This window comes from Bos mutus, chromosome 19 (assembly GCF_027580195.1).
Source record: "Bos mutus isolate GX-2022 chromosome 19, NWIPB_WYAK_1.1, whole genome shotgun sequence".
NCBI lineage: Eukaryota > Metazoa > Chordata > Mammalia > Artiodactyla > Bovidae > Bos > Bos mutus.
This window is the reverse complement of record NC_091635.1, coordinates 22,966,633-22,992,973: the sequence shown is the minus strand read 5'-3', so window position 1 is coordinate 22,992,973 and position 26,341 is coordinate 22,966,633. Positions and strand designations below refer to the sequence as shown.

The following is a 26,341-nucleotide window of genomic DNA, read 5'->3' as shown; positions in this document are numbered from 1 at the left end:
ATGAAATATTATCCAAATACAAAATGGAATGAATTGCCACGACATTGATGGAACTTTAAAAACATTATACCTAGTAAAAATAGGCAGACAGGAAAGGCCAAATATTGTACCATTCCATTAATAGGAAATATCTAGAATAGGCAAATAAAAAAGACAGAAAGTAAATTAGTGGTTGCCAGTGGGTGGGGAATGGGGAGGAATGGGAAGTGACTGGATAGAGTTTCTTTGGGGATGAGGGGAAAGTTCTGGAACTAGAAAATGGTGATGATTGCACGACATTGTGAATATACTAAGTGCCACTGAACTGTGTTCATTAACATGGTAGATTTTATATACATGTATTTTACCACAATTTTAAAAAATCAAATGTACATTTCTTGGAGAGAAGGTTCCCAACTTTGATCAGATTCTTTGAAGTTTAAGCAGCTCACATCTGGCCTGATGACTTCATGATGAGGATGGTGCTATGCAGGCACAGAGCGGGGAGGCACCTGCCCAGTGTCACTCATGGGCTGGGGGCAGAGCCCTGCCAGGCTGTGTACCTGCCTGACCACGTCCCGTCTTCTCCTGTCCTTCAATCTACACTATACTCTCCCTGAACAGCTCCCAGGCTTCTGTCCCACTCCCAGCCAGGCTACCCACAAGCTGTGTAACTTCCCAAAGTCCCAAGACCATCCAGAAGCTAAGCACATGAGTTTCACAAGTGCTTGTGTTGTGGACCCTGAGCTCCTAAGAACAGGAGTATGTACTTTCCTTCGTATCTCAGAGTTCCAGTGGTACCCGTGGATGTGAGCTCGTCCTATCTCCCTCCAATAAAGAGCTTGCTGTTCTCCTGCAAGGAAGGCAGTTAGCCGACAACCTCTGAACGAACATTCTTTTCTCAGATGTCCACACTGGGTTGGCCAAGACTTTGACAGATCTGCAACACAGCCTGAGGCTCTCCCAGCCTGGTCCTGCTTCCTCCCCTACCCTCTTCACAATAAACCTCTTGCACTCCTATCTCCATCTGTGTGTGTTTCCTGGAAGACCCAGATGACACAGTCCCCAGCTGGGAGTATCATACTGCTGCTGCTGCTGCTGCTGCTGCTAAGTCGCTTCAGTCGTGTCCGACTCTGTGCGACCCCAGAGACGGCAGCCCACCAGGCTCCCCCGTCCCTGGGATTCTCCAGGCAAGAACACTGGAATGGGTTGCCATTTCCTTCTCCGATGCATGAAAGTGAAAGTGAAGTCGCTCAGTCGTGTCCAACCCTCAGCGACCCCATGGACTTCAGCCTTCCAGGCTCCTCCGTCCATGGGATTTTCCAGGCAAGAGTACTGAAGTGGGGTGCCATTGCCTTAAGCATTCAGTAAATGTTCATAAAGTAAACTGAACTGGGGACTCCCTGGAGGTTGGAAGAAGGTTTGTGCCGAGGCCTCAGAGAACCGGAGAGGAAGAGCTGCCCATGGAGGACGCGTCAGTCATAAGCAGAGTAAGGTCTAGAGGGGCATGGAGAAGAAGTCATGCCCCTGGAAGAGTCCCATTAGTGAAGAACACATAAGGAGCCCAGGGATTGACCAGACCTACTGGCATTCTTCCTAGCTCTTCCTCTGCTGGGGCAGAGTGTAGCAAAGCTCAGAAATGTCCAGAGCCTTAGCCTTGGGAGAACCAGGTTTGAATTGTGCTTCTGGTTGGTCCAGTGATTTTATATTCTCTTCTTTGGTGGATCTCAGTTTTTCCATCTGTAAAATGGGGATAGAGAGAGCATCTCACCAGCCCCAGAATGATTTTGAGAGTTGACTGAGACATCCCTACAGTTTATGGAGGGTACTGCGTAGGGCAGTTTAAATGCATACTGTCAGTTAATCCTTACTGTATAGGAGATACTATGACTTCCATCTTACTTGAGAAAACTGTGGCTCACAGAGGTCAGGGACTGGCCTAAGATCACATAGCTAATAAACAAGGAGAGCTGAGATTGGAATCCGGTTCTGTCCTGCTGTAGAGCCCCTTCATTATTCCACAGTTTCTGAGCCACTCCTGCTGCTGCTGCTGCTGCGAAGTCACGTCAGTCGTGTCCGTCTCTGTGACCCCATAGACGGTAGCCCACCAGGCTCCCCCGTCCCTGGGATTCTCTAGGCAAGAACACCGGAATGAGTAGCCGATACTGTGTGCTAAACTTTAAGTTAGGATGGGGACAAAGGACAAGCCAGCCCCACTCTCGCTGCGTTTATGTTCTTACAGACAGCAGCCAGCCAGTTAAACACAGTAATTCCAGAGTGCATTAGGGGAAAAAAATATACTTGGTGCATTTATAAAACTGAGACAACAGAAAGGGCTACTTTAAATTGGGAGTAGGGGTGGGTCAAGGGCAGCATCTCCAGGCACAGAAACACTGCGAGAAAGCCCCAAGTCCTCAAAACTGCGTAAAAACTTGACTTGTCTGGTAAGTGGTGGGCGGGGAAGGCCACCAGGCGCAAGTAAGAGGACAGGCAGGGGCCACTGGACTACTGAAGTCCACGGGAAGCCATCGGGAGTTTTCAGCACGGAGCGAAAGGTTCATCGATCCCGCTGCGATAGTGCGGCGGGGTGAGAGACAGCGGGAGCGCGGAGGGAGCCGGGTTGCAGGCCGCGGCGGGCGTCTAGAGGGGCGGCGGGAAAGGGCGGGAGGGGCGTGGTGCAGTTACTTACCGCCTCCTCCGTTTCCTCCCCCCGCCCCCTCCCCACCCTCCCTCCCGGCCTGGCTCCGCCCCGCCCGTCTGGCTAGTGACGTCTCGGCGCTCGCCGGCGTCGCCTGTGACGTCACGGTCCGGGTTTTGGGCATTCTCCGGGTGGGCACACAAGGCGCTGGCCGGCGGCGGGCGTATGGGTTCGGCACCATGAAAAAGGTGGCTTCCAAGCAGTCTCCGCCCAAGTTGTTCGGTGGGTGAGCGCCCTCGTGCGGGGCGCTGGTTGCTATGGACGCCCCGGCTGCTGCCGGCGGGCGGGTGGGCGCGCGCAGGGTCGCGGGGGCTGCCGTACAACCTTTTCCTGGTCCCCGCGGCTCTGGGCCTCGCTCTCCGCCGTCCGGGCGGCACCATGAAGTCTTTAAAGAAGGAGTCCCGCCTTAGAATACCTACAAACAGATTCTTGGAGGCCCCAGAGAGCGTGAAAGGTTGGCGCTGGCTGCCTTGGGAGCTCAGGAAAGCCCTTACAGGGGCAGGGGTTCTTGGGATTCACGACACGGGGCCTGGAGTATGGGGGTGACCCCAGGATGGAGGTAAAGATCATGCCGGCAGGGGGTACGGGGACGGCGTGCCCCATACCTTTGATGGGGCCCTGGGGATGGTGTACAAGGCAGAGAACCTCAGGGAAGGGAGATACAGGGCACGGGGCCTTGAAGATGGGGACAAAGGAAGCAGTACTGACAGAGGTCTCAGGGATCAGTTGTCCTGGAAATGACTTTGGGAAGGAAGACATAGAAGACTTTGAACAGTATCTTAGGTTGGGACCTTTACCTTAGGTAGGATGCAGAAGATCCAGGAAAGAGTTTAAGAGTAGAAGGGCCAGGACATAGGGTCCTTGGGAAAAGAAACTCAGGGCAGAATGCAAGAAACATGTTGAGGTGGTGAAACCAACAACCTTCGTGGGATTCTCTGGGAGGTGTCACCTAAGAGCCTTACTGGAAACCAGAAGAAATGCTTAACTTGGCCAGTTTTGTTTTTGACTACCTTTCCCACCATGTGACCTTTCTAGCCACATTGTTTAACACCTGTTCCACTTGTTTATGGAGAAGGAAATGGCAACCCACTCCAGTATTCTTGCCTGGAAAATCCCACGGGCAGAGGAGCCTGGAAGGCTATAGTCCATGGGGTTGCAAGTCGGACTTAGAGACGAAGCCAACCATTTGTTTAACCTGAAGACGTCACTGGACATGCCTGCTTCCTGGTCTCTGTGGCTTCCTCTGGTTGCAAGTGGGAGGACCCCTGGGTGCCTTGATAGCAGGCTGACTGCCATGGACATGTTCCCATTTACAACCCACTTCCTCTTCAGTCTTTTTTGCTGTTTGCATTTATCCAGGGTCTGCTGGGTGTGGGCACTGTGCTGTGCGACAAGACTACTGGTAGTAACTGTGGGACCCCAGACCTCAGGAAACCGAGGTGGAGAGACCAGTCAAGTATAAAGGTTGTAATACGAGTGCCCATAGGTATTATGAGGGATCAGGGCACCTGACCCAGGCCTTGTTGTTCCGTTGCTCGGTCATTTCTGACTCTTTGTGACCTCATGGACTGCAACATTCCAGGCTTCCCATCCTTCACTATCTCCTGGAGTTTGTTCAAACTCATGTCCATTGAGTTGGTGATGCCATCCAAGCATCTCAACTTCTGTTGCCCCCTTTTCCTCCTGCCCTCTCAGTCTTTCCCAGCATCAGGGTCTTTTCCAGTGAGTCGGCTTTTCGCATCAGGTGGCTAAAGTAATGGAGTTTCAGCTTCAGCATCAGTCCTTCCAGTGAATATTCAGGGTTGATTTCCTTTAGGATTGACTGATTTGATCTCCTTGCAGTCCAGGGGACTCTCAAGTCTTCAAGTCAGTCACTGTTTCCATTTTTTTCCCCATCTATTTGCCATGAAGTGATGGGACCAGATGCCATGATCTTAGTTTTTTGAATGTTGAGTTTTAAGCCAGCTCTTTCACTCTCCTCTTTCACCTTCATCAAGAGGCTCTTTAGCCATTAGGGTGGTATCATCTACATATCTGAGGTTCTTGATATTTTGCCTCACAATCTTGATTCCAGCTTCATCCAGCCCGGCATTTCACACGATGTACTCTGCATATAAGAATTAGAGGGGAACGTTTTCTGAAAAAGATGTTTATCTTGACAATTACTAGTCATAAATCGTGATATACAAGGTCAGTGTGAAGAGGGGGCAGGCCTGGAGTCAGTAGGATTCCCTGGGAGGCCTGGAAAGAATGGCTTTTTTTAATGCTTTTTTATAGTATAGAAGTCCACTCTAGGCTATACTGAGATGCTCTTTCATAATAGCACGTTTTAACAGGAGAGAAAGAGAAAAATAGCTGGTCTTCTTTCCCAAGGGCAGTCAAGGGCTCTCCTAGTTACTGCCTCCTGCTTACCTAGTTTCTGGAGAGCATATCAGATTTGAACTTTCTACTGTAAACAAATCAAGGAAAGATTTTGTTCACTGCATATTTATTTTTAATAAGAGGAAATTTAGTTTGTTTAACAGCGTTTGAACCTACTGTATAGCCCAAGGAACTATACTCAATATTTTATAATATGCTATAAGGGAAAAGAATCTGAAAAAAAATAGATTATATATATGGGGGTGTGTGTGCATATAACTGAACACTATGTGGTACACCTGAAGCTAACACCACATTGTAAATCAACTATATTGCAATAAAAAATTTTTAATTAAGAAACATAATTTTAAAAAATAGACTTTGATTTCAGTTCAGTTCAGTTCAGTTGCTCAGTTGTGTCCGACTCTTTGCGTGTGACCCCATGAACTGCATGCAGCACGCCAGGCCTCCCTGTCCAGCACCAACTCCCGGAGTTCACCCAAACTCATGTCCATCGAGTCAGTGATGCCATCCAGCCATCTCATCCTCTGTCGTCCCCTCCTTCTCCTGCCCTCAATCCCTCCCAGCATCAGAGTCTTTTCCAGTGAGTCACCTCTTCGCATGAGGTGGCCAAAGTATTGGAGTTTCAGATTTAGCGTCAGTCCTTCCAAAGAACACCCAGGACTGATCTCCTTTAGAGTGGACTGGTTGGATCTCCTTGCAGTCCAAGGGACTCTCAAGAGTCTTCTCCAACACCACAGTTCAAAAGCTTCAATTCCTCGGTGCTCAGCTTTCTTCACAGTCCAACTTTCACATCCATACATGACCACTGGAGAAACCATAGTCTTGACTAGACGGACCTTTGTTGGCAAAGTAATGTCTCTGTTTTTGAATATGCTATCTAGGTTGGTCATAACTTTCCTTCCAAGGAGTAAGTGTCTTTTAATTTCATGGATGTAATCACCATCTGCAGTGATTGTGGAGCCCCAAAAAATAAAGTCTGATACTGTTTCCACTGTTTCCCCATCTATTTGCCCTGAAGTGATGGGACCAGATGCCATGATCTTAGTTTTCTGAATGTTGAGCTTTAAGCCAATTTTTTCACTCTCCTCTTTCACTTTCATCAAGAGGCTTTTTAGTTCCTCTTCACTTTCTGCCATAAGGGTGGTGTCATCTGCATATCTGAGGTTATTGATATTTCTCCCAGCAATCTTGATTCCAGCTTGTGCTTCATCCAGCCCAGCGTTTCTCATGATGTACTCTGCATATAAGTTAAATAAGCAGGGTGACAATATACAGCCTTGATATGCTCCTTTTCCTATTTGGAACCAGTCTGTTGTTCCATGTCCAGTTCTAACTGTTGCTTCCTGACCTGCATATAGGTTTCTCAAGAGGCAGGTCAGGTGGTCTGGTATTCCCATCTCTTTCAGAATTTTCCACAGTTTATTGTGATCCACACAGTCAAAGGCTTTGGCATAGTCAATAAAGCAGAAATAGATGTTTTTCTGGAACTCTCTTGCTTTTTCCATGATCCAGCAGATGTTGACAATTTGATCTCTGGTTCCTCTGCCTTTTCTAAAACCAGCTTGAACATCTGGAAGTTCAAGGTTCACGTATTGCTGAAGCCTGGCTTGGAGAATTTTGAGCATTACTTTACTAGCATGTGAGATGAGTGCAATTGTGTGGTAGTTTGAGCATTCTTTGGGACTGGAATGAAAACTGACCTTTTCCAGTCCTGTGGCCAGACCTTGATTTAAGAACATGCATTAAGGTGAGGAAAGAAAAAAAGCATGTAAGGTAACTTTTTCCTTCTATATACCTGAGGGAAAGCCTCTAATGTAGTTGGGCCATACTCCCTCCTACCCCTTCCAATATAATAAAGTTAATCACCAACTGCAATCTTTGGTTATGTTTCCCCACAATCTCTGAATTATAGCAAAAAGGCAAGCAAAACCTGTTTAGGGACCTGAGTCCTTTTGACTTCTAGGTTTCTCCTTGCTCTTGTTGCTAGGAAACTAGGAAATCTCCCAGACTCCCAGATGCCTCTCCACCATCAATTAAAGCTCAGCCTGGTATGGATAGCCCCTCCCTTGGTTCCTCCAGTGCAACCGTGAGGTCAGAATTTCCCAAAGACCTGAATCAACACTAATACAGAATAGCATTTAGATGAAACAGGAAGCAGAAAAACTGAGAGTCCAGGTTTCTTTTCCCTCCATAGCTCCCTCCTTCCCCTCTCCCAGCCTTGTACCTCCTACCCACCTGAGAACCTTGCTTCCCTCTGCCTGGGCTAGCTCCAGCTGAGGAGGTGTCACCTGACTTCCCTGTACAAGGGGGCTGGTCTCTAACCCTCTCACAGCTGTCAGGACACGGGTGAAGTGCCAGCTGTGTGTTTTATCAGAAGCCCCCAATCAGCTTGGGGTTCTGGACCAAAGAACTGGAAACAGCTGGGCCTCCACAGGTTCAGTAGGAGACATACTTCAACCCCGTGGAAACCTCATTTCAGGTCCTGACATGACCTGCACAGGACTGCCCTTCCTGCCTGGTCTCTGTGCCTTGTCTCTGTGTCTCCTGTCTTCCTGGCTAACCCTCACCGAATGAGTCTCTGAAGTGCTGCTCTCATCAACTCGCTCTTCCGAACCAAACCTCCTCCTTGCTGACAGAGAACGGTCAGATGCTTCAGACTTAGTTTACAGAGGCGTGCTGCCCTGGTGTCCCTTTTATCCCCAAGGTCACCCGCACCCCATCCCCAGGCCTTCTATGTCACCATGCCTCACATATGCCACCCTCAGCCCCCCTCCACCTTTGCTCTTAAGCAGAAATAGCTCTGCTGCTCTGCGTCTGCAAAGACTTCTGATCCTTCAAGGTCTAACTTAACCTGTGAAGCTGCCTCTGACCCCTGTAGCTGCTCTTCTGAAACTTTCCTTAGAGTCCTAACTTTACCCTCTACATCCACCTGTTCCTTCTTGGCTGCGTAACCAAAGCTATTGTTTGTCTCACCAATTTAGGCTCTTGCATTGTGATTGTCTGCTGCTGCTTCCAGTTTCTCAAGAGAAGGAGCCGTATCTTGACCATTTAATACCATCTTCTCTGTAATTTATAGTACATAGAAGGTACTTGGTATATATGCATATTCTCTAGGGTGAATTGAAGTTTAAAATGTATACATGTAAATGTATATTTCTATGAATATTAACTAGAACACACCATTCCCTGACTGCAGTAGCGCAGCATATACTGTACTTCAAAAATCTTTAGCAATGTTGAAAGTTTATAAATTGGTACATGGTAGTTATAAACCCATCAGTAAAAAAAAGACGCTTATTCTTTGGAAGGAAAGTTATGACCAACCTAGAGAGCATATTAAAAAGCAGAGACATTACTTTGTCAACAAAGTTCCGTCTAGTCAAGGCTATGGTTTTTCCAGTGTATGGATGTGAGAGTTGGACTATAAAGAAAGCTGAGCGCCGAAGAACTGATGCTTTTGAACTGTGGTGTTGGAGAAGACTCTTGAGAGTCCCTTGGACTGCAAGGAGATCCAACCAGTCCATCCTAAAGGAGATTAGTCCTGAGTGTTCATTGGAAGGACTAATGTTGAAGCTAAAACTTCAATACTTTGGCCACCTCATGCGAAGAGTTGACTCATTGGAAAAGACCCTGATGCTGGGAAAGATTGAGGGCAGGAGGAAAAGGGGATGACAGAGGATGAGATGGCTGGATGGCATCACCGACTCAATGGAGATGGGTTTGGGTGGACTTCGGGAGTTGGTGATGGACAGGGAGGCCTGGCATGCTGTGCATGCCAGGGGTTGCAAAGAGTTTGACACGACTGAGAAACTGAACTGAACTGAACAATAAGAAAAACACCTATCTGGAGATGCTTAATCTCTTGAGAAGATGTAGAACTAGCCGGAGTGATAGAGGAAGCAAATTTTCTGGAGAATATAAATAATACCAAAATATCTATAAAAGCAGATCTCAAGCTGGTACCAATTCTCTTGGGCTATCACCAATGCTTTGTGCAGAAGGGAGAGGTGAAGGAGAGATGGCACACTCCAGGCCTTCCTTCCACAGAGGTGGAAGGAGCTCCACATCTGCTGGGGGCGGGACCAGAACCTGCGGCCAAGCCGCTCAGCCCCTTGTGTGTCTGTGTGTGCAGGTCCATGTGGCTTGGCTGGTGGGTGCTCCTGAGTTTCTACTGACCCCATTGCTGCAGAGATGGACTCTGGCCAATATGCAAAGTTCAGAGTTATTAGTATATTTCAATTGATTCTGGCTTGGGTTTTTATGGTCGCTGAGTATGTGGGCATTTTCTAAAAACTAGTTTGATTCTGGTAACCAAAACACCTACCTTGATGTTTTAATGACACTGCTTCTTAAAAATTCGAATACTGTGAGAAACAGTGGACAAAACCACGTTGTGTTTTAAAGTCCTTAAAGGCAGTGCTTTAGGTTTTTCTCTTGATTGTAGGGCCTTATTTCAAAACTTTCTGAACCAGAGGGCAGCACACAAGAGGATACCAGCCAGAAAAAAGTTAAAACATTTGAAACTGTTAAGCCACCTCTGTAGAAGGAAGGCAGGGAGTGTGTCCTCACTGAGGAGTAACTTGCTTCTGTGCCACGCATTCTCAGTCCTGTGCTCTGGCGCATGAGAGATACAGGCTCAGATCACTCCACTTTCTTCCTGGGCCGTGAACTGTGTCCTAATCACTTCACCTCTGCAGTAGACTCCTAAGTGATCTTGTGCTCATTCTTGTACCCACTAATCCATTCCTTGCCAGCCTGTGGCCCACAGGGTACAAACTGAAGCCCTTTACGTGGCTCACTAAGTTCTTTGTGATATGGCTCCTACTTTTCTGTCCCAGTACTGCTTCCTACTTCCCACCTCACTGCACTCTAGCTATGTAAAAACACATGCTTTGCATTTCAGACATGTGCTCTATCCTTTCTTGCCTCTAGGCCTCTAGGAGGAATTCCTATCCTCCACTTCCTTTCCCTTATCTCTCATCATCCTTCAGCTCTCAGTTAATTACCTCCTTAGGAAGCCCTCCATGACCACTCCACACACTGGATTGAGGCCCCCAGATGCTCCCACAGTCACCCTAGTTGAGTCTGTTTGACAGTCTTGCCTCCCATAGGCATGTGCTCTTTGAAGCTTAAGACTTTGCCTTATATCCCCAAAGCCTAGCACAGTGGCGGGCATATCAGTTCAGTTCAGTCGCTCAGTCATGTCCTACTCTTTGCGACCCCATCGACTATAGTACGCCAGGCCTCCCTGTCCATCACCAACTCCCGGAGCCTACTCAAACTCATGTCCATCGCGTCGGTGATGCCATCCAACCATCTCATTCTCTGTTGTCCCCTTCTCCTCCTGCTTTCAATCTTTCCCCAGCATCAGGGTCTTTTCAAATAAGTCGGTTCTTCACATCAGGTGGCCAAAATATTGGAGCTTTAGTTTCAGCATCAGTCCTTCCAGTGAATATTCAGGACTGATTTCCTTTAGGATTGACTGGTTGGATCTCCTCACAGTCCAAGGGACTCTTAAGAGTCTCCCCAACACCACAGTTCAAAAGCATCACTTATTTGGCACTCAGCTTTCTTTATAGTCCAGCTTTCACATCCATACATGACTACTGGAAAAACCATAGCTTTGATGGATCTTTGTTGGTAAAGCAATGTCTCTGCTTTTTAATATGCTGTCTAGGTTGGTCATAGCTTTTCTTCCAAGGAGCAAGTATCTTTTAATCACTCAGATGCAGTCAACATCTGCAGTGATTTTGGAGCCCCAAAACATAAAGCCTCTGTTTCCATTGTTTCCCCATCTATTTGCCATGAAGTGATGGGACTGGATGCATGATCTTAGATTTCTGAATGTTGAATTTTAAGCCAACTTTTTCACTCTCCTCTTTCACTTTCATCAAGAAGCTCTTCAGTTCTTCTTCACTTTCTGCCATAAGGGTGGTGTCATCTGCATATCTGAGGTTATTGATATTTCTCCCAACAATCTTGATTCCAGCTTGTGCTTCAGCCTGGCATTTCACATGATGTATTCTGCGTATAAGTTAAATAAGCAGGGTGACAATATACAGCCTTGACGTACTCCTTTCCCAATTTGGAACCAGTCTGTTGTTCCATGTCCAGTTCTAACTTGCTTCTTGACCTGCCTACAGATTTCTCAGAAGGCAGGTCAGGTGGTCTGGTATTCCCATCTCTTTAAAAGAATTTTCCACAGTTTGTTGTGATCCACATAGTCAAAGGCTTTGGCGTAGTCAATAAAGCAAAAGTAGATTTTTTTTCTGGAACTCTCTTGCATGTAGAAGATGTTTAAACAGTATTTATTACATGGAAGAGTGTGACATGAATGGCCAGTGGTGACTGTTCTGCTTTTTCCAGAGCATCCAAATTTTTATCAGTGTCTTAGGAAACCTAGTGCCTTCACCCAGAAGAATGGACAGTACCATCACTGGAGGGAGGAGACTGAGAAAGTGTCTAGTTGTCCCAAAGCACTGCATCAGAGTCACCTAGGGAGTCAGGAGCCAGGAAGCTGTATTTGTAAAACTTCCCAAGAGATTCTGAGGTAGACATTTAACTAACATTTGGGAACCACTTATTTAGTTCAAGTTTCCTCTTTTTACAAAAGAAGATTGAGACCAAATGATGTACCCCAGGTTGTCCAGCTATAAGTAGCACAGCTTGACCTCAGTTTCAGCTACAAAGCCTCAGCCACCGTTCGGGGGGTGGGCGTGCACCTATAAGAGAGAACTCCTGTCGCCCCAACGAAGTGCTGCTCAGGTCACCTTGGCAGCCTCTGCTGTCCATCCAGGTGTCCAGCTTTGCCCGCCCCCCCCCAACCATGGAATATAAAAATATCTATTTTTAAACACTTGAACTCTCCGCTCCTCTTCAGAAAAGAAGCGGGCAAAGGTACCTGAACAGCCCACACCCCCAATTCAGGAAGAACCTGAACCTGTTAGCAATGTGCTACAAGGAGATGACATTCTTGCCTTAGCCATTAAGAAGGAAGACTTGAGGAAGGTAAGGATGAAGTCCAGGGATCCTTTCTGCAGGAACCTCTCCTTGCCACCTGGGTGGTCTAGAACTTCAACCATGTACATTGCCTGTCCCCTGCCTCCCTACTTAGAGGGAGTGTCTGATTCCATGGAAGAATCCATCAAACACGAATCTGTTCGCTTTTGCATCTGATGGAATTTGCTATGTCCTATTAACATTTCTAAGATTCGTATAGAACCGCAGAGAAATGAAAGAATGAAGTCATGTGCTTCCCATAGAGGCGAGTGATACCATCCCCATTTCACAGAAGGGAAAATGAGCTACAGATAAGGGTAACCCCCTCCTTTTCCTGGGAAAATGAGCCACTTCTCACCTGAACTGTCTGGAGGCATGAGATGTGTTTATTTTTTCCCAGGATGTTAATAAGTCTCATAGCTGTTACAAAGGCATTTCCTCAACAGAATGTATGGACAGATCTAGAGAAACAGATCTGTCTGCCTTCAGGAATTCCACCAAGAATTAGGATAGAGGAGAAGGGTGGCTTTTTCCCTCCTTTTGATCTCATGTGAAATCTCTGTCTTATTTCTTTTTAGCAACATCTTCCTCGCCTTATTGAAACAGAAGATAAACATGTAATTACCCAGAGATTTATCATCCGTAAACCCAAACCCAAGGATCATAGGAAGGTCTCACACTTAGTAGCACATCCTGCTACTCCAGATGCAGCCACAAAGCCCCTGGACTACTCTGGTGTGCACGGGCATCAAAGTTCATGAGTCATCCTGGAGAGAATGTGGGGCCCTGTCAGAGTACCAGCTGGCTATAGCTTGCCTTCCTGCCTCTTCTTTTTGCTTCCAGGACCAGGTGACATCTTCCATGGCAGTGATCAGATCCTGCCCCACCACATCCTGGGGAGTCTCCAGGACTTTAAGAGAATTGCAGTTGCTCGAGGGAACACCCAGGTTTGTTTGTACAGAGCTGCCTGAAGGAGAGAAATCACTGAGGTCATTGCAGTCTTACCACCTGGCAGAGTCCAGAGGACTGGGGTTACAGAATTTGAGGTGATAAGTGACCCTTTCCCCCAAATAGTGAAGCCTACGTAAGCTAGCTTCAGCAGAAGTGAGGAATTCACTATAAGGAGACAAGAGCCTGGAGGAACCCAAAGGCGAGAGTGTGTCTGCCTCTCATCAGACTGAGCCCACCCCCTCCGCCACTGCTGTCTGTACCCCAGCTTTATTTCCCCTCCTCCATCCACTTGGTGGAGGAAGGTAGCTCCCCATAGCTCCCGGGGCCACATGGAGAGACTGGCTGTCTTCCCAACTTTCTCGTCATGCAGCGCTTCTGTCTCTCAGTTCCCTCAGTTTCCTGGCTCCAGGCGAGGGTCTCTCAGGTGTTAAAAGGCCTGGGGTCCAATAAAAATGGCGCCATCATGCAGCAGGTGAGGGTGTCAACAGCTGGGAGGACAAGCGCAGTGAAGGACGTTGGCCAGTCTTCCCGTTCTGGGGCAGAGGGGACTGCCAGCGCCCCTGGTTCTGTGCTTTGCTTTCTGTCACTTGCTACCTTGTGGTCCTGGAGAGGAGGGACTCGGCAGAAAGGGAGGACAGCAGGGATTTAGGCCCAGAGAAGTCTGCTCAGCCTCACTGCCACACCATCCCCGGCCCTCCACACTCACATTGCTCTTTTCAGCTGGCTGAGCTGATACACACCCCACCCTGTCTGATGACCCTCATCTCAACTAAAGAAGAGCCAAAGCAGGAAGCTCCCAAAGAAGAGAAGGCACATCCTCCCTGGGTCCCGCCTCTGCAGCACAACTTTCTGAAAAACTGGCAGCGCAACATAGCCCTTCGGAAGAAGCAGCAGGATGCTCTCAGCGGTGAGCAGAGCGGAGAGGACGCCTGCCTGGCCTTCGCACTGAGGCTCTGCTGCTGTGTTTTTTCTCCCCCTTCACCCGCAGAGCCTGGATTCAGGCTGGTCGCTTTTGTGCTGAGTGCTCCCAAGTGCTTCTTGTACTTAGCGGGTCATGAAATCAGCCCAATGACTGGAGCTGATCAGTTCAGAGAGCTCGGGCCCCTACTTGTTTGGATTTGGTGGTGGGATTGCATTCTTGGTTCTCTTTAGAACGGCTGAAGAAGCCAGTCAGCGAGCTGCTGATGCACACAGGGGAGACCTACAGACAGATCCAGGAGGAGCGGGAGCTCCTTGACCGAATGCTGTCAACACGGTCTGATGGGAAGGTAAGGACAGTGCACCCTGTGGGAGGGGTCTGGACAGCTGGGGACAAAAAAAAAATCTATCCAGTACACAGCTTTGTTAAACCCTCAAGGTCTTTACTAAATTCTATTACCAGTTCTATTACTTGTCATTCAGGGACTAGCCAGATAAATAATTTGGCCTGTGGTGGCCCCTGTTAGTTTGAGGAGAAAGATATCACAGGTACTACGTTATTAGAATAGTCTTTGTCTTGTTTTGTCTCCTAAAACCTGAGGCTCCAGCTTTCAGTCGCCCCAGGGCACCATGATGTGCTCTGGTATCTCAGTGCCTGGACCAACTTGCCCTCTCTGGGGCCAGGTAAACATATAACGCAGCAGCCTGCAAATAAGAAAGTTGTGCTTCTCCCCTGTTCGCAGGGCAGCATGGATCCCACAGAGGCATCTGTGGTCTGTAGAGCTCTTGTCTCCCAGGCCTCCCACCCGCCTCTCTCAAAGGTGCTCGGGTAGTCTGACACATCTATCCTCCATTGACAGGGCTGCAAGTTGACCAGTGGGTTCTGGAGTCAACTGGAATACGTGGGAGACGAAATGACGGGTCTGGTAATGACAAAGACAAAAACTCAGCATGGCCTCGTGGAGCCAATCACTCAGATCAAGAAGCCCTGGTCCATCCAGGCAGAGATGGGTGAGGAGTGGGATGTAAAGGAGACTGGCCTTGGGGGTAAGAGATCAGGGTTCTGGTGTGGTGGTCCAGTCCCCTCCAGTAAGACCACGGGAGCAGTGGTGGGAGGGGCCCAGCTCTAGGGCGTCACCGTCCTTAACTGTGCTGAGCCTCCTCTGCTGAGCACCTGGAATGTGGCCGGGCTGAGCTGAGATGTGCCGTAAGTGTAAACTACACACTGGGTTTTGAAGATCAGTTTGAAAAAATAGATTTTATTAATAATTTTCATATTGATTACATGTTCATATTGATTACATGTTGAAATGATAATATTTTTAATATACTGGGTTAAATATATTACTGTTTATTTTTACCTGTTTAAATGTGGCATCTGGAAAATTTTGATTACATATTCATGGCTTGCATTTGTTGTTTGCATCATATTTTTAATGGGCAGCACTGCTTTAAAGGCTGCCAGACCGCCTGGGTTCAGGTCCCAGCTGTGCTGAGTTTGTGAACACCAGTGAGTTACTTAACCTCTCTGGTCCTCAGCTTCCCATCTGTAAAATACTCATGGGGTTGTGAGACGGTTAAATGAGACATGGTGTGTTTTAAGAGGTTCTGACTCATTGTTAAACACAATAAAAGGTAGCTGCTATTGTTATTTTTATTATAATCCAAAAATTTGATGGTCTGGAAGCTGGTTTTGCCGGAGTCCTGTGAAGGGCTGCTGAGGCAGTGGGTGTGGGGCCTGGAGGAGGAAGCTGTGTTTTCAGCTCTCCCAGCAACGGTGCCGGTATGGGTACTCTGATAGCCCTTGAACATGGGTAGGGAGGGGACATGGCAGCAGCCTGTGCTTAGGGTTCTTGGACCCTGCTCTAGGGTTGCCAGCCCAGAAGGACGCATGGTACCGCTACACCTGGGATCGGAGTCTGTTTCTGACCTGCCGGCGCAAGGAGCTGCAGAGCATCATGGCAGAGCTGAATTTTAGCCAGCAGGTTGGTAAGGCCTCTGTGCCTAGTCTGAAGCCCTTCAGGGTGGGGCCTGTCTTCAGTCAAATAACCTTTGCTTTCTCTGTCTCTCTGAGGACATTGATGGCCTGGAGGTGGTGGGCAAAGGGCGGCCTTTCTCCAGTGTTACGGTGGAAGACTATCCAGTGTTTGAAAGGAGCTTGGAAAGCTCCTCTGAGGACACAGTGCACCTGTGAGTTGGGCCCTGGGCCTGAGGGAGAGCAGTTGGAGAGCGTTGCTTCCTCAGCGCCTGCAAGTATCCTAGGGCAGGCTTCCCTCCCTGGAATCTGAGTGCCTCCACACCAGCCTCTTGCTCGTGCTGTCACCCCCTCCTCTAGCCCATTCGAAGGGGCACCTGTGCTCACTGTGCTACTGCCATCTCTTCTCTTCCAACAACCAGCTCCCGAGGGGGTTTTCCTGGACATTCCTTTGCTCATAAGCGGGGCCCCTCCAGACTCCCCTAATGCTGTGTGCCTCTGCATGAAGAGTCTCTTTTTATGTCCAAGAACCTCCCATTTCAGGAATGGAGCAGGATGGAGCTGATGATGCTCCACTGGAGGGCAGAGCCGGGCACATTGCCACATTTTCTGGCAGCCATCTCCATGGGCTCCATGTGGCAAGACTGGCAGGCTTAGGAAATATACATCATTGGATTGTCTTACAGAGACTTATTGGCCAATTACCCTGATGTGGTTCCTATGCCTGTTCTTGGCCCTTCTCTGCTGTTCTGTGGGAAGCCAGCCTGCTGGATCCGAAGCAGTAATTCAGAGGACAAGGTAAAACCGCCTTCACCCTCACCCACCTGCTGGAAGGGCCTCCCTCGTGAGGCAGTCTCAGGGTGACTGTGGCAGTCACAAGGAGCCTGAACATTCTCCTATTTGCGTTTTTATCTGATCTCGCCTTTAGCATATGTTTGAAAATGTTAACAGCAACATTAACTTGAGCCAGAATAAGGTCACAAGTCTGAAAAGAGAATGTCACAAGCCGCCCAGTTTGTACCTAGTCCCCAAACATGTAAATAAGCAAACCTTCTCAGACAAGAATGGCTTTGTTATTACTTGTTGTTCAGTCACTAAGTTGTGTGCGACCCCATGGACTGCGGCACTCCAGGCTTCCCTGCCCTTCACTATCTCCTGGAGTTTGCTCAGATTCATGTCCATTGAGTCGGTGATGCCATCCAACCATCTCATCCTCTGTCATCCCCTTCTCCTCCTGCCTTCAATCTTTCCCAGCATCAGGGTCTTTTGCATCAGGTCTTTCGAGTCAGCTCTTTGCATCAGGTGGCCAAAGTATTGGAGCTTCAGCTCCAATGAATTTCAGGGTTGATTTCCTTTAGGATTGACTGGTTGGAAGTCCTTGTAGTCCAAGGGACTCTCAAGAATCTTCTCTGGCACCATAGTTCGAAAGCATCAATTCTTTGATGCTCAGCCTTCTTTATGGTCCAACTCTCACATCCATACATGACTACTGTAAAAACAATACTGTAAAAACCATAGATTTGACTAGACAGACCTTTGTCAGCAAAGTGATGTCTCTGCTTTTTAATACACTGTCTAGTTTTATCATAGCTTTTCTTCCAAGGAGCAAGTGTCTTAATTTCATGGCTGTGGTCACTGTCCACAGTGATTTGGAAGCCCAAGAAAATAAAATCTGTCACTGTTTCCACTTTTCCCCCTTCTGTTTGCCATGAAGTGATGGAAACAGATGCCATGATCTCAAAGTTTTTTGAATGCTGAGTTTTGAGCCAGCTGTTTCACTCTCCTCTTTCACCCTCATCAAGAGACTCTTTAGTTCCTCTTCTGTTTCTGCCATTAGAGTGGTATCTGCATATCTGAGGTTGTTGATATTTCTCCCAGGAATCTTGATTCCAGCTTGTGAGTTGTCCAGCCCAGCATTTCACATGGTGTACTCTGCACAGAAGTTTAATAAGCAGGGTGACAATATATAGCCTTACCATACTCTTTTCACAATTTGGAACCAGTCTGGACTTCCCAGGTGGCACTAGTGGTAAAGAACCCGCCTGCCAGTGCAGGAGACATAAAAGACCTGGGTTCAACCCCTGGGTTGGGAAGATCCCCTGGAGAAGGAAATGGCAACCCACTCCAGTATTCTTGCCTGGAACATCCAGGGACAGAGGACTCTAGCAAACCACAGTCCATCAGGTCCCAGAGTTGTACACACTAAAGTGACTTAACAGCCACTATTGTTCCATGTTCATTTCTAAATGTTGCTTCTTCACCTGCATACAGGTTTCTCAGGAGACAGGTAGGGTGGTCTGGTATTCCCATCTCTTTAAAGAATTTTCCATAGTTTGTTGTGATCCACACAAAGGCTTTTGTGTAGTCAATGAGGCAGAGGTAGATGTTTTTCTGGAATTCCCTTACTTTCTCTGTGATCCAAAGAATGTTAGCAATTTGATCTGTGGTTCCTCTGCCTTTTCTAAACCCGACTTGTACATCTGAAAATTCTCATACTACTGAAGCCTGGCTTGAAGGATTTTGAGCATTACCTTGCTAGCATGTGAAATGAATGCAGTTGTACACTAGTTTGAACATTCTTTGGCATTGCCCTTCTTTGGGATTGGAATGAAAACACATATTCCAGTCCCATGGCCACTGCTGAGTTTTCCGAATTTGTTGGCATATCAAGTACAGCATTTAAGCAGCAGCATCTTTTAGGATTTGAAACAGCTCAGCTGGAATTCCATCACCTCCACCAGTGTAGTTCATAGTAATGTTTCCTAAGGCCCACTTAAACTATTCTTCAGATGTTAAGGAGTAGAGATGTTCATCAGATATAAAATCTGTTTTATCTCCTCTTCTTGATGGCAGAGACAGCCGCTTTTGGTGTATGAAGCCTGTGTGTTTGAGAGTGGCCAGGCCCTGGAAGCCCAGGGCAGGAGACTTCCAGTGCCAAACCCAGGGAAGTCCTGACAAACCAGGCTGAGTTGTTCACCCTAGGCCAGGATATCTCTCAGACCTCCCCTCTCCCCAGAGGCATGTTGGAATTGCTGTCCGCTTGACCTTTGAAACTCTAGAAGGGGAGAAAACATCTTCAGAACTGACCGTGGTCAATAATGGCACAGTGGCCATTTGGTATGACTGGCGGCGGCGGTCACAGTGGGACTCTTTCCAAGACCTGAAGAGGAATAGGATGCAGAGGTTCTACTTCAACAATCGGGAAGGTACCAGGGGGAAGCTGCCCACTCACCCCTCCTACAGCCCAAGTCTCGCTCATGCCCAGGCCCTGCAAGCATGAGCCCCTCTTCCCACCTGTCCACCCCATGTCTTCCATGAAGTGTGCCGTCTCCTGTTCCCATCAGCTGGGGGAATGGCAGAACGCAGGAGTGAGCCACCAGGGGCAGAAACAGTTGCCCATATACCTGGGTCTGAGGCTAGAGTCCCACATCCCGAGAACGCCCTCAGTTCTTCACAAGCCGGGACAGCTGGTCACCCTAACCAAGGCTTAGTTAACTTTCTACCCACAGGCTTGGGGCTCAGCAGCTCCCACCTGGTGAAAAACCTCTGTCTCTGTCCCTCTCAGGTGTAATTCTGCCTGGAAAAACTAAAAACTTTACCTTTTTCTTCAAATCTTTGAATGCTGGAATCTTCAGGGAGTGTTGGGAATTTGGAACCCACCCTACTCTATTGGGAGGGGCTCTGCTGCAGGTCAACCTCCATGCGGTCTCCTTGGCCCAGGACATTTTTCGGGATGAGAGGAAGTTATTGGAGGTAAGGGACGCCAGATCTTAGCCCTGTGGACACTCCGTAAGTTAACATGGTGTTCTTCCTGGCACTGCCTGCAGGGATCTTGTTACTTCCAGCCCTAGAGGCGAACTTTTAAAAAACAGATACTCCTAAAAGACAAAACCACTCCTCGAGGGTTTGTGATGTAAATGATAGGTGAGCAGGCAAGAGAAGGGGCAGCTTTGAGCTCCACCATGCGTGGCTCTACTTCATTAGAAAGAAATGAGACCGGCCCTTAAAATGCAGACTGAATGGAAGTACTTGCTTAAGTGTAAACACTTGTCTGGTACTACCCAGTGGAGGTGCATTTAACTGGCAAGACTTCAAAACCAGACAAAACCAGAGAGAACACTAATTAGTGGGCCGGCACCAGGAGGGAGTGTGAGGTGGGAAGTGGGAATGTGCTGGCCCATCAGGCTTGTGGCCTGGCCATCTGGTGCTGCGCTCTGGGATTCTACAGAAAGATGTGCTTTTTTTATTCATTGTGGCCCCCAAACACAAGCCAGCTACTTCAGCTGGGCTCAACCCCTGGTGAACAAAGGTGATTTTTACAAATGTAACATCTGCTTCACTGCTGACTATCGGACCAGCCTCTCTCACGAGATGCCCCTCCACCATTTTCTGTAACAGTGACCATGTGGCTAAGTCATGCTCTCAACAAGGCAGTCCCTGAACCTTGCCCTTCCTCCTTATCGGGGGAAATGCTGACTGTGTGGCCTCTTGGCCCTGTGAAGGAACAACTTCTCTGGGTCTGACCCTTCCTCCTTTCAGCCTCTTTCAGGAAACAAGGATCTTTGGGGAGAACCGAGGGGTTTGAGTCTGGTAACAGGAGAGTACGTGTGTGTGTGTGTGTGTGTGTGTGAGAGACAGACAGACAGACAGACAGACAATGGCAAGAACTCTGTCGACAGGAAGGCAGACAGTTCTGGGGCTCTGCCTCCCCTTGAGGATGCAGCATGGGTTTTGAAAGCCTGAGCTGCTGCTTATGCTATGTCCATTTCCCCAGAGCAAACTGGCCGCCCATGAAGCAGTCACCGTCGTGGAGAACGTGCTGCAGGAGCTCCTGAGCGGGATCCTGACGCCCGAGCGCACACAGTCACCTGTGGATGCCTCTGTCACTGAGGAGGACTTGTTCCACCATAGGAATCCTCAGGTACAGGCCCAGCGCTGGCCCCTGCCCATTTTTGTGCTTGCCCTGGGAGAAAGTAATAGCAAACCCTTTGTGTGCCAGGATCTGTTCCGAGAAACTTGAGTAACTCTGTTTCTCCACAGCAGTCCTATGAGATGGGTACTTTTTCTATCTTCATTTTACATGGAAGAAACTGAGGCCCAGGGAGGTTAAGTAATTTGCCCAAGAAAACTTAGCTACTATAAGTGAATGCTAGGTGATAACAGAGCTTCAAAAACTTCTTATTCAAACTCTATCTTCCTCGGAAGCCCAAATGCATAAGAAGCCTTAAGTTGGAGGTGTTCAGGCTGAAAGGGGAGTGGGGAGCCCTGTGAGCCTAGCAGCTCCTGCCAGCTTCCTCCTGCCTCCTCCGTTAGCGCTCCTCGAGGGAACCAGAAGCTAGAGCAGGCTGGCGCGGGCTCTGGGTGCCTCCTGTCGCAGCCTCCCCCCGCCCCAACAAGCTCCCCCTTGCCTCTGCTGCAGCTGCATTACCAGCACCAGGTGGTGCAACATCTGCACAGTCTGTGGCGCCAGTACATGATCCTGCCCCTCAAGGCTGAGGAGGCCAGGCCCGGCGAGGAGGGGCACCTCAGCCCCAGGGCCCAGGCTGCTGCAACCCCGTCAGCCTACTCGGAGGAGACCTCAATGAAGATTGAGTCTTCTGCACACCTTAAGAGCCCAACGTTAGACCCTCAACTGCCCCGGCAGGAGAGCGAGGCCGTCAAGGACTCCCAGGATCATGTTGGGTCCCAGAAGACCGGGCTAGGGGTCAGGCCTTCTCAGCGGAAGAGCATCATGGAGGAGATCCTGGTGGAGGGGAGCCCAGATCTGGAGAGCATCAGGAGCCCCTGGGAACTGGATGGCCTTCCTCTGCCAGAGTGGAATCTCTGTCTGGAAGACTTCAGAAAGGTGCCTCCCAGCCCTGGCATAGCCAGGTGCCCATGCTTCTGCAGCCCCTTCCATCCCCATGGGCAGAGAAACAATCTTCTGAGGACCCAGATAAAGCAATATCTCGGTCATCTCTTTATCTTGGGTGCCTTGGCCACTGTGGTGCAGGAGGAGCTCCTTCCCTGACTCTTGGAAAGGGGTTCATGGGGTACAGATTTCCAAGGGAGGGCACAGGCTCCCACAGAAGGCACTCAGGCAGACTCTCCATGGCTGCATCCCCTCCTGACCCCCTGCCCTCACTATGCCACACCTGTTAGTAGAAGATGCAGGAACCCTTGGTATCCCAGGCAGAGCGGTTGCCCATGGTACCTCTGACCTGCCAGGCAGTGATGGCACTCCCTGAGGAGAACCAGAGAGAAGACGCCCTAATCAGGCTCAACAAAGCGGCCCTGGAGCTGTGCCAGGAACCGCGGCCGTTGCACCCTGACTTCCTGTACCAGATGTGGTAGGTACCCCCACCAGGAAAACTGCTTCCATCCCTTCCCCTTGTGGCATCTGGCCAGGGGTTCTGGGCAGGCAGTCCCAGGACTTAAGGGGGCTGAGCTCTCTTTGAGGTCAGGTTGCTGAAAAATTCTGCAGACCCTTTATGCTCTGGCAGCTGCCACAGCATCCCTTAAGCTGCTCTCCCTATGCCAGCCACCCTCTGGGAAGGAGTCATATCAGAGTAAGCACCTTGATGTTTTTCCCCCTTCTTTCCTTGTTTCTTCTCGATGAGCAGATAAGTGACCAGATGAAATGGCAGAGGACAGTGAGAAGAGGGCCTGTTCCATAAAAAGCCTCAGTTGGTTGCCAGCCTTCCCATCGCCTGTTTAGAACTTGCTTGGATAGGCTTGGGGGCCTTCTGCAAGGCCCTCAGAACACATTTCCAGGAGCTTCATCCTGCAAATCTTATGCAGGTCTAGCCCCTCCAGTGGGAATGGATCCAAGCTGGAGTGGGAATGGTTTCAAGCTGGAGTTAAGACTGACCTAACCTTATCCCCAGGCCACCTTTTCTTGGCTGCCACCAAGGAAAGCCCGATCCCTATCCCAGCACTTGCACAGGTGCCAGTGAAGATGCTGGCTGGACAGAGGCATGATATTTCCATAGCAATTCCTGGTACCAGTGTCTTAGACGAGAAGGACCAAGCCTCTCAGATTCAAGGGCAAATGAGCGGTGATGGCTTTTTCCCAATACGTCTTGCTGTCTAGTTTGCAGCTGTGGCGAGATCTGATTGACAGCCTGGTAAGCCATTCCCTGTGGCTGAGGGCTCTGCTGGGCCTGCCTGAGAAGGAGACCATCTACCTGGACATGCCGGAAGAGCAAGGTCAGACACTGTGCACCTCTGCGTAGTCTTTCCCATCCCTCTGCCCACGCGGCAGTGGTGCTTTCGCCATTTGTGCGCTTCTGCTGGAACCTCTGTGAGGTTGGTCCGTGGGGTAGGCCTCTTGCTTTTTATCTGCTGCCAGCAGTTGGGACCTAGAAACAACATTAACAATCACCTTAGTTCAGGCCCCATGTTTTACAGGTGGAGTCCCAGAGAGGCGAGATGACTTGCCATCCTGTACGTGGTGGAATGGTGGAGCTGGGACTAGAGCCTGGGCCCCTCCCCCATGCCCTACAGTCATGCACTTGACCCAGGGCCTTGCTCCCGTGGGTGGGGATTCTCTCAAACAGCTTGAACACGGCTGCCCCAGGACCCTTTGTTCTCCCAGCTCCTGCCTGTGGGGTCAGCTAGGCCGCAGGCTATTTGTCTTCTATTCACTTCCCTTAGATCGAAAATCACCTCCTGTCACAGAAGTGAAGGTAACTTCTGGGAAAGTGGGAAAGGAGGACCGGAAAGGGGCATCCCAGGAAAAGAAACAGTTTGGAATCAGAGACAAAGAAGATAAAAAAGGACCCAGGCTGTCACCTGGGAAAGAGGCATGTAGCACGTGTTCTGGGCCTGGGGTTGGGGCTGGGGAAGGGATAGGAGGGGCTGCGGAAAGTGGGCAGTCACTCCAGCATGATGCCCCTGCTCCCCTCAGAGCTGCTCTTGAAAAGGTCCTGGACCTCTCTCGGGAGCTACTGAAGGCTGGGCATCTCTGTGTCTCTCCAAGCAGGACCGTTTAAATAGCAAGAAGCACAAAATAAAGGATGACAAGAAGCCGGTGAAATCTTTAAGTCGGGACGGGCTTTCCTTGGACGAGCCTGCCCCTGACAGCATCATCCCGTCTCAGGAACCCATAGATCCCCTGGTCATGGAGAAATACACCCACAGGCTGCACACTGAGGTGAGGGCAAGAACCTGGCACTCAGCCCTCCCGTCACTCATACCTGCCCTGCATACCGACCTCTGCTCCCTCACTCCCTGGCTCACTCTGTTTATCCCACAAACAGTAAGTGCCTACTGCATCTGTGATGGAAGCAAAGCTGCCCTTGTGAAGGGCATTCTAGTATTCAAGACAGACCTCATGAATAAGTAACAAATGTGGCATGTTAGGTGATGAGCACTATGGGGAAAAGAGAGCAACCAGGGCTAGGGGATAGGGAGAGCCCAGGTGGGGGTAGGTGGGCCTCACTGGAAGGTGACATTGAACAAAGACTTGAAGAGAAGTGAGGAGTGGCCATGTGGACATCTAGGAGAATGCCGTGGGTAGAAGAGGGAGTGGGCCAGGAAGAGGCAGAGAGGGCAGAGAGTCCACCAAGAGAGACTCCTGGGTCACGTGGGGCTTTGTAGGCCATTGTGAGGATACAGTGTTTTGAATAGAGGAATATGGTCTGATTCATGCTTTAGATCATTCTGGCTGCTCTTTGGAAATAGATGCTGGGGGCGCAGAGCAAAAGCCTTTCCCTTCTGTTCCTCCCTCTTCTTCTCCATCTTTGGTGTGTCTTGAGAGATCTCTTCCTTGGATGAGCACCACATAGAGGGAATTCCCAGCAGCTGTAAGGGTTTTGAAACACTGGAGAGAATTTATCATATAAGACATGTTTTAAGCGTAGTTCCTTAGGGGTTCACTAGGTGTTGTGTCCCATTCTTTTTGTCACTGTCGTTGGTTTTGGAAGGGAGATCCACAGAGCCACGTTAGATATGTCAAGGAGTCTAATGGCAATGCTCTGTCTTCTTCTGGGGTGGGCAGCTGAGTAACTGGGATTGCACTGTGCATTTGATCACATTTAATCCGAAGCTCCATTTGCTTCTGGTAACATCACTGAGATTTGTGAAGGTCCATGGGGTCTAGAAAGAAATCACAGGGCTCTGAGGACCCACGGAGTAGACTCTTACTTAGCTCTTTGGAATTAAGAATCAACTTGCTGAGGCTTTTATGGTACAGCCTCACTAGAGGGTACAGACTTGGAGACATTTCAGTACATGGATCTGTGATCTTACTGGAAGGAAGGTTGTCTCCAGGCGGCCAGGGTAGAACTGGGCCACCCGGAGGGACTAAATGGGCACCGCTCCCTGGGCCTCCCTGGAGTCACCCCTTTAACCTTATGTCCCCATATGTCCAAGGGGCAGTACAGGATTCCAGCCCAGGCTGTTTAAAAAAACAAAACTATTTCCAAAAGCAAAAGTTGTACCGAAACTTCAGTTTTATCTCTACCACTTAGCTCTCTCCCCTCTTCAGCTGCCCCTCGGGGTGGGGTGCTCCCCTATGCAGGTGCTCTCCACAGAGCAAGGCTTTGCCTACGACGTTCGGCCCATCATTCCAGGTCTGTGGGCTGCTGGATGCCCTGGTGACCGACCTGCTGGCCCTGGCTGACGACCTCCACCCCCAAAAGAATGCTGAGGAGCCTTTGCGTCTCTGCCCCTGACCCACGTGCCTGAGTTGCCTCCTGGGAAACTGCTCAACAAACAAATCAATAAAGAACCTTTGTGTTCCCACCACTTCCCTTATGCCTCTGTGTCTTGAATGTAAGATCTTGATGAAGTCAGCTTATGGTCCTCCTGTGTCCCACCTGCCCTCAGATCCCCGTCCTCAGTTCCTGGAGCCATCCAGCAGGAGGTGGGAAGGGCAGGTGTGGGAGGAGCAGTGGAGGAGCAAGTTGGCAGCAGGACAAGGAATGAATCGAGGTGACAGGACAGAGAGCACCACCGCTTGAGGCCCCTGCCTCCGGCCTTCGTTGGCTCACACTTCCGGGAGTGTGCTTCCTGGAGCCAGGTCTTCCCAAAATGTCATCACCGTGTGTGACACAGTGTGCGACTAGGAGGAGAATCAGACCCCACGGGACCTGGGTCCCTGAGGTCCTCACCCTTCCGCTGGGTCCAAAGGCCTCATCCCAAGCCCCGAGGATTGTGAGGATCATGCTGCACTCTTAAACCCTAAAAGCCAGATCGCTTTGTCATCAGCCAGAGGTTATTCTGGATTCTAGCCTGTATATCCCCTCTTCATGTCAAACTACCTGGCCTCTTTGAGATTTTTTTTCTTTTTTCTGCTTTAAAAACAGTCTCTTAACTTTCTGCTCCCTCCCTTGCTCAGAGAAATATGAAATGGATGAGAGATGACTCTTGCTAAGAAGCATGTTGTCAGCTCCAGCTCAGACTCAGCACTGTAAATTCTTCTCTGTCAATAATAATCAGTCTGAGCCAGGCTT

At 49.3% G+C, this 26,341-nt stretch overlaps 1 protein-coding gene across 1 annotated transcript; it reads left to right on the top strand.

Moving 5' to 3' along the window:
- The first annotated feature begins 2,953 nt into the window (after positions 1-2,953).
- On the top strand, positions 2,954-25,626 carry MYCBPAP (MYCBP associated protein). The gene is made up of 19 exons (XM_005890380.2): positions 2,954-3,131; positions 11,943-12,070; positions 12,640-12,796; positions 12,905-13,008; positions 13,733-13,919; positions 14,165-14,280; positions 14,791-14,941; positions 15,800-15,915; positions 16,005-16,120; positions 16,592-16,703; positions 18,922-19,111; positions 19,471-19,658; positions 20,680-20,826; positions 21,325-21,750; positions 22,113-22,234; positions 22,978-23,093; positions 23,541-23,689; positions 23,869-24,039; positions 25,460-25,626. The coding sequence occupies exons 1-19, from the start codon at positions 3,056-3,058 to the stop codon at positions 25,559-25,561; spliced, it is 2,874 nt and encodes a 957-aa protein (XP_005890442.2). The 5' UTR covers positions 2,954-3,055; the 3' UTR covers positions 25,562-25,626.
- Positions 25,627-26,341: the final 715 nt, after the last annotated feature.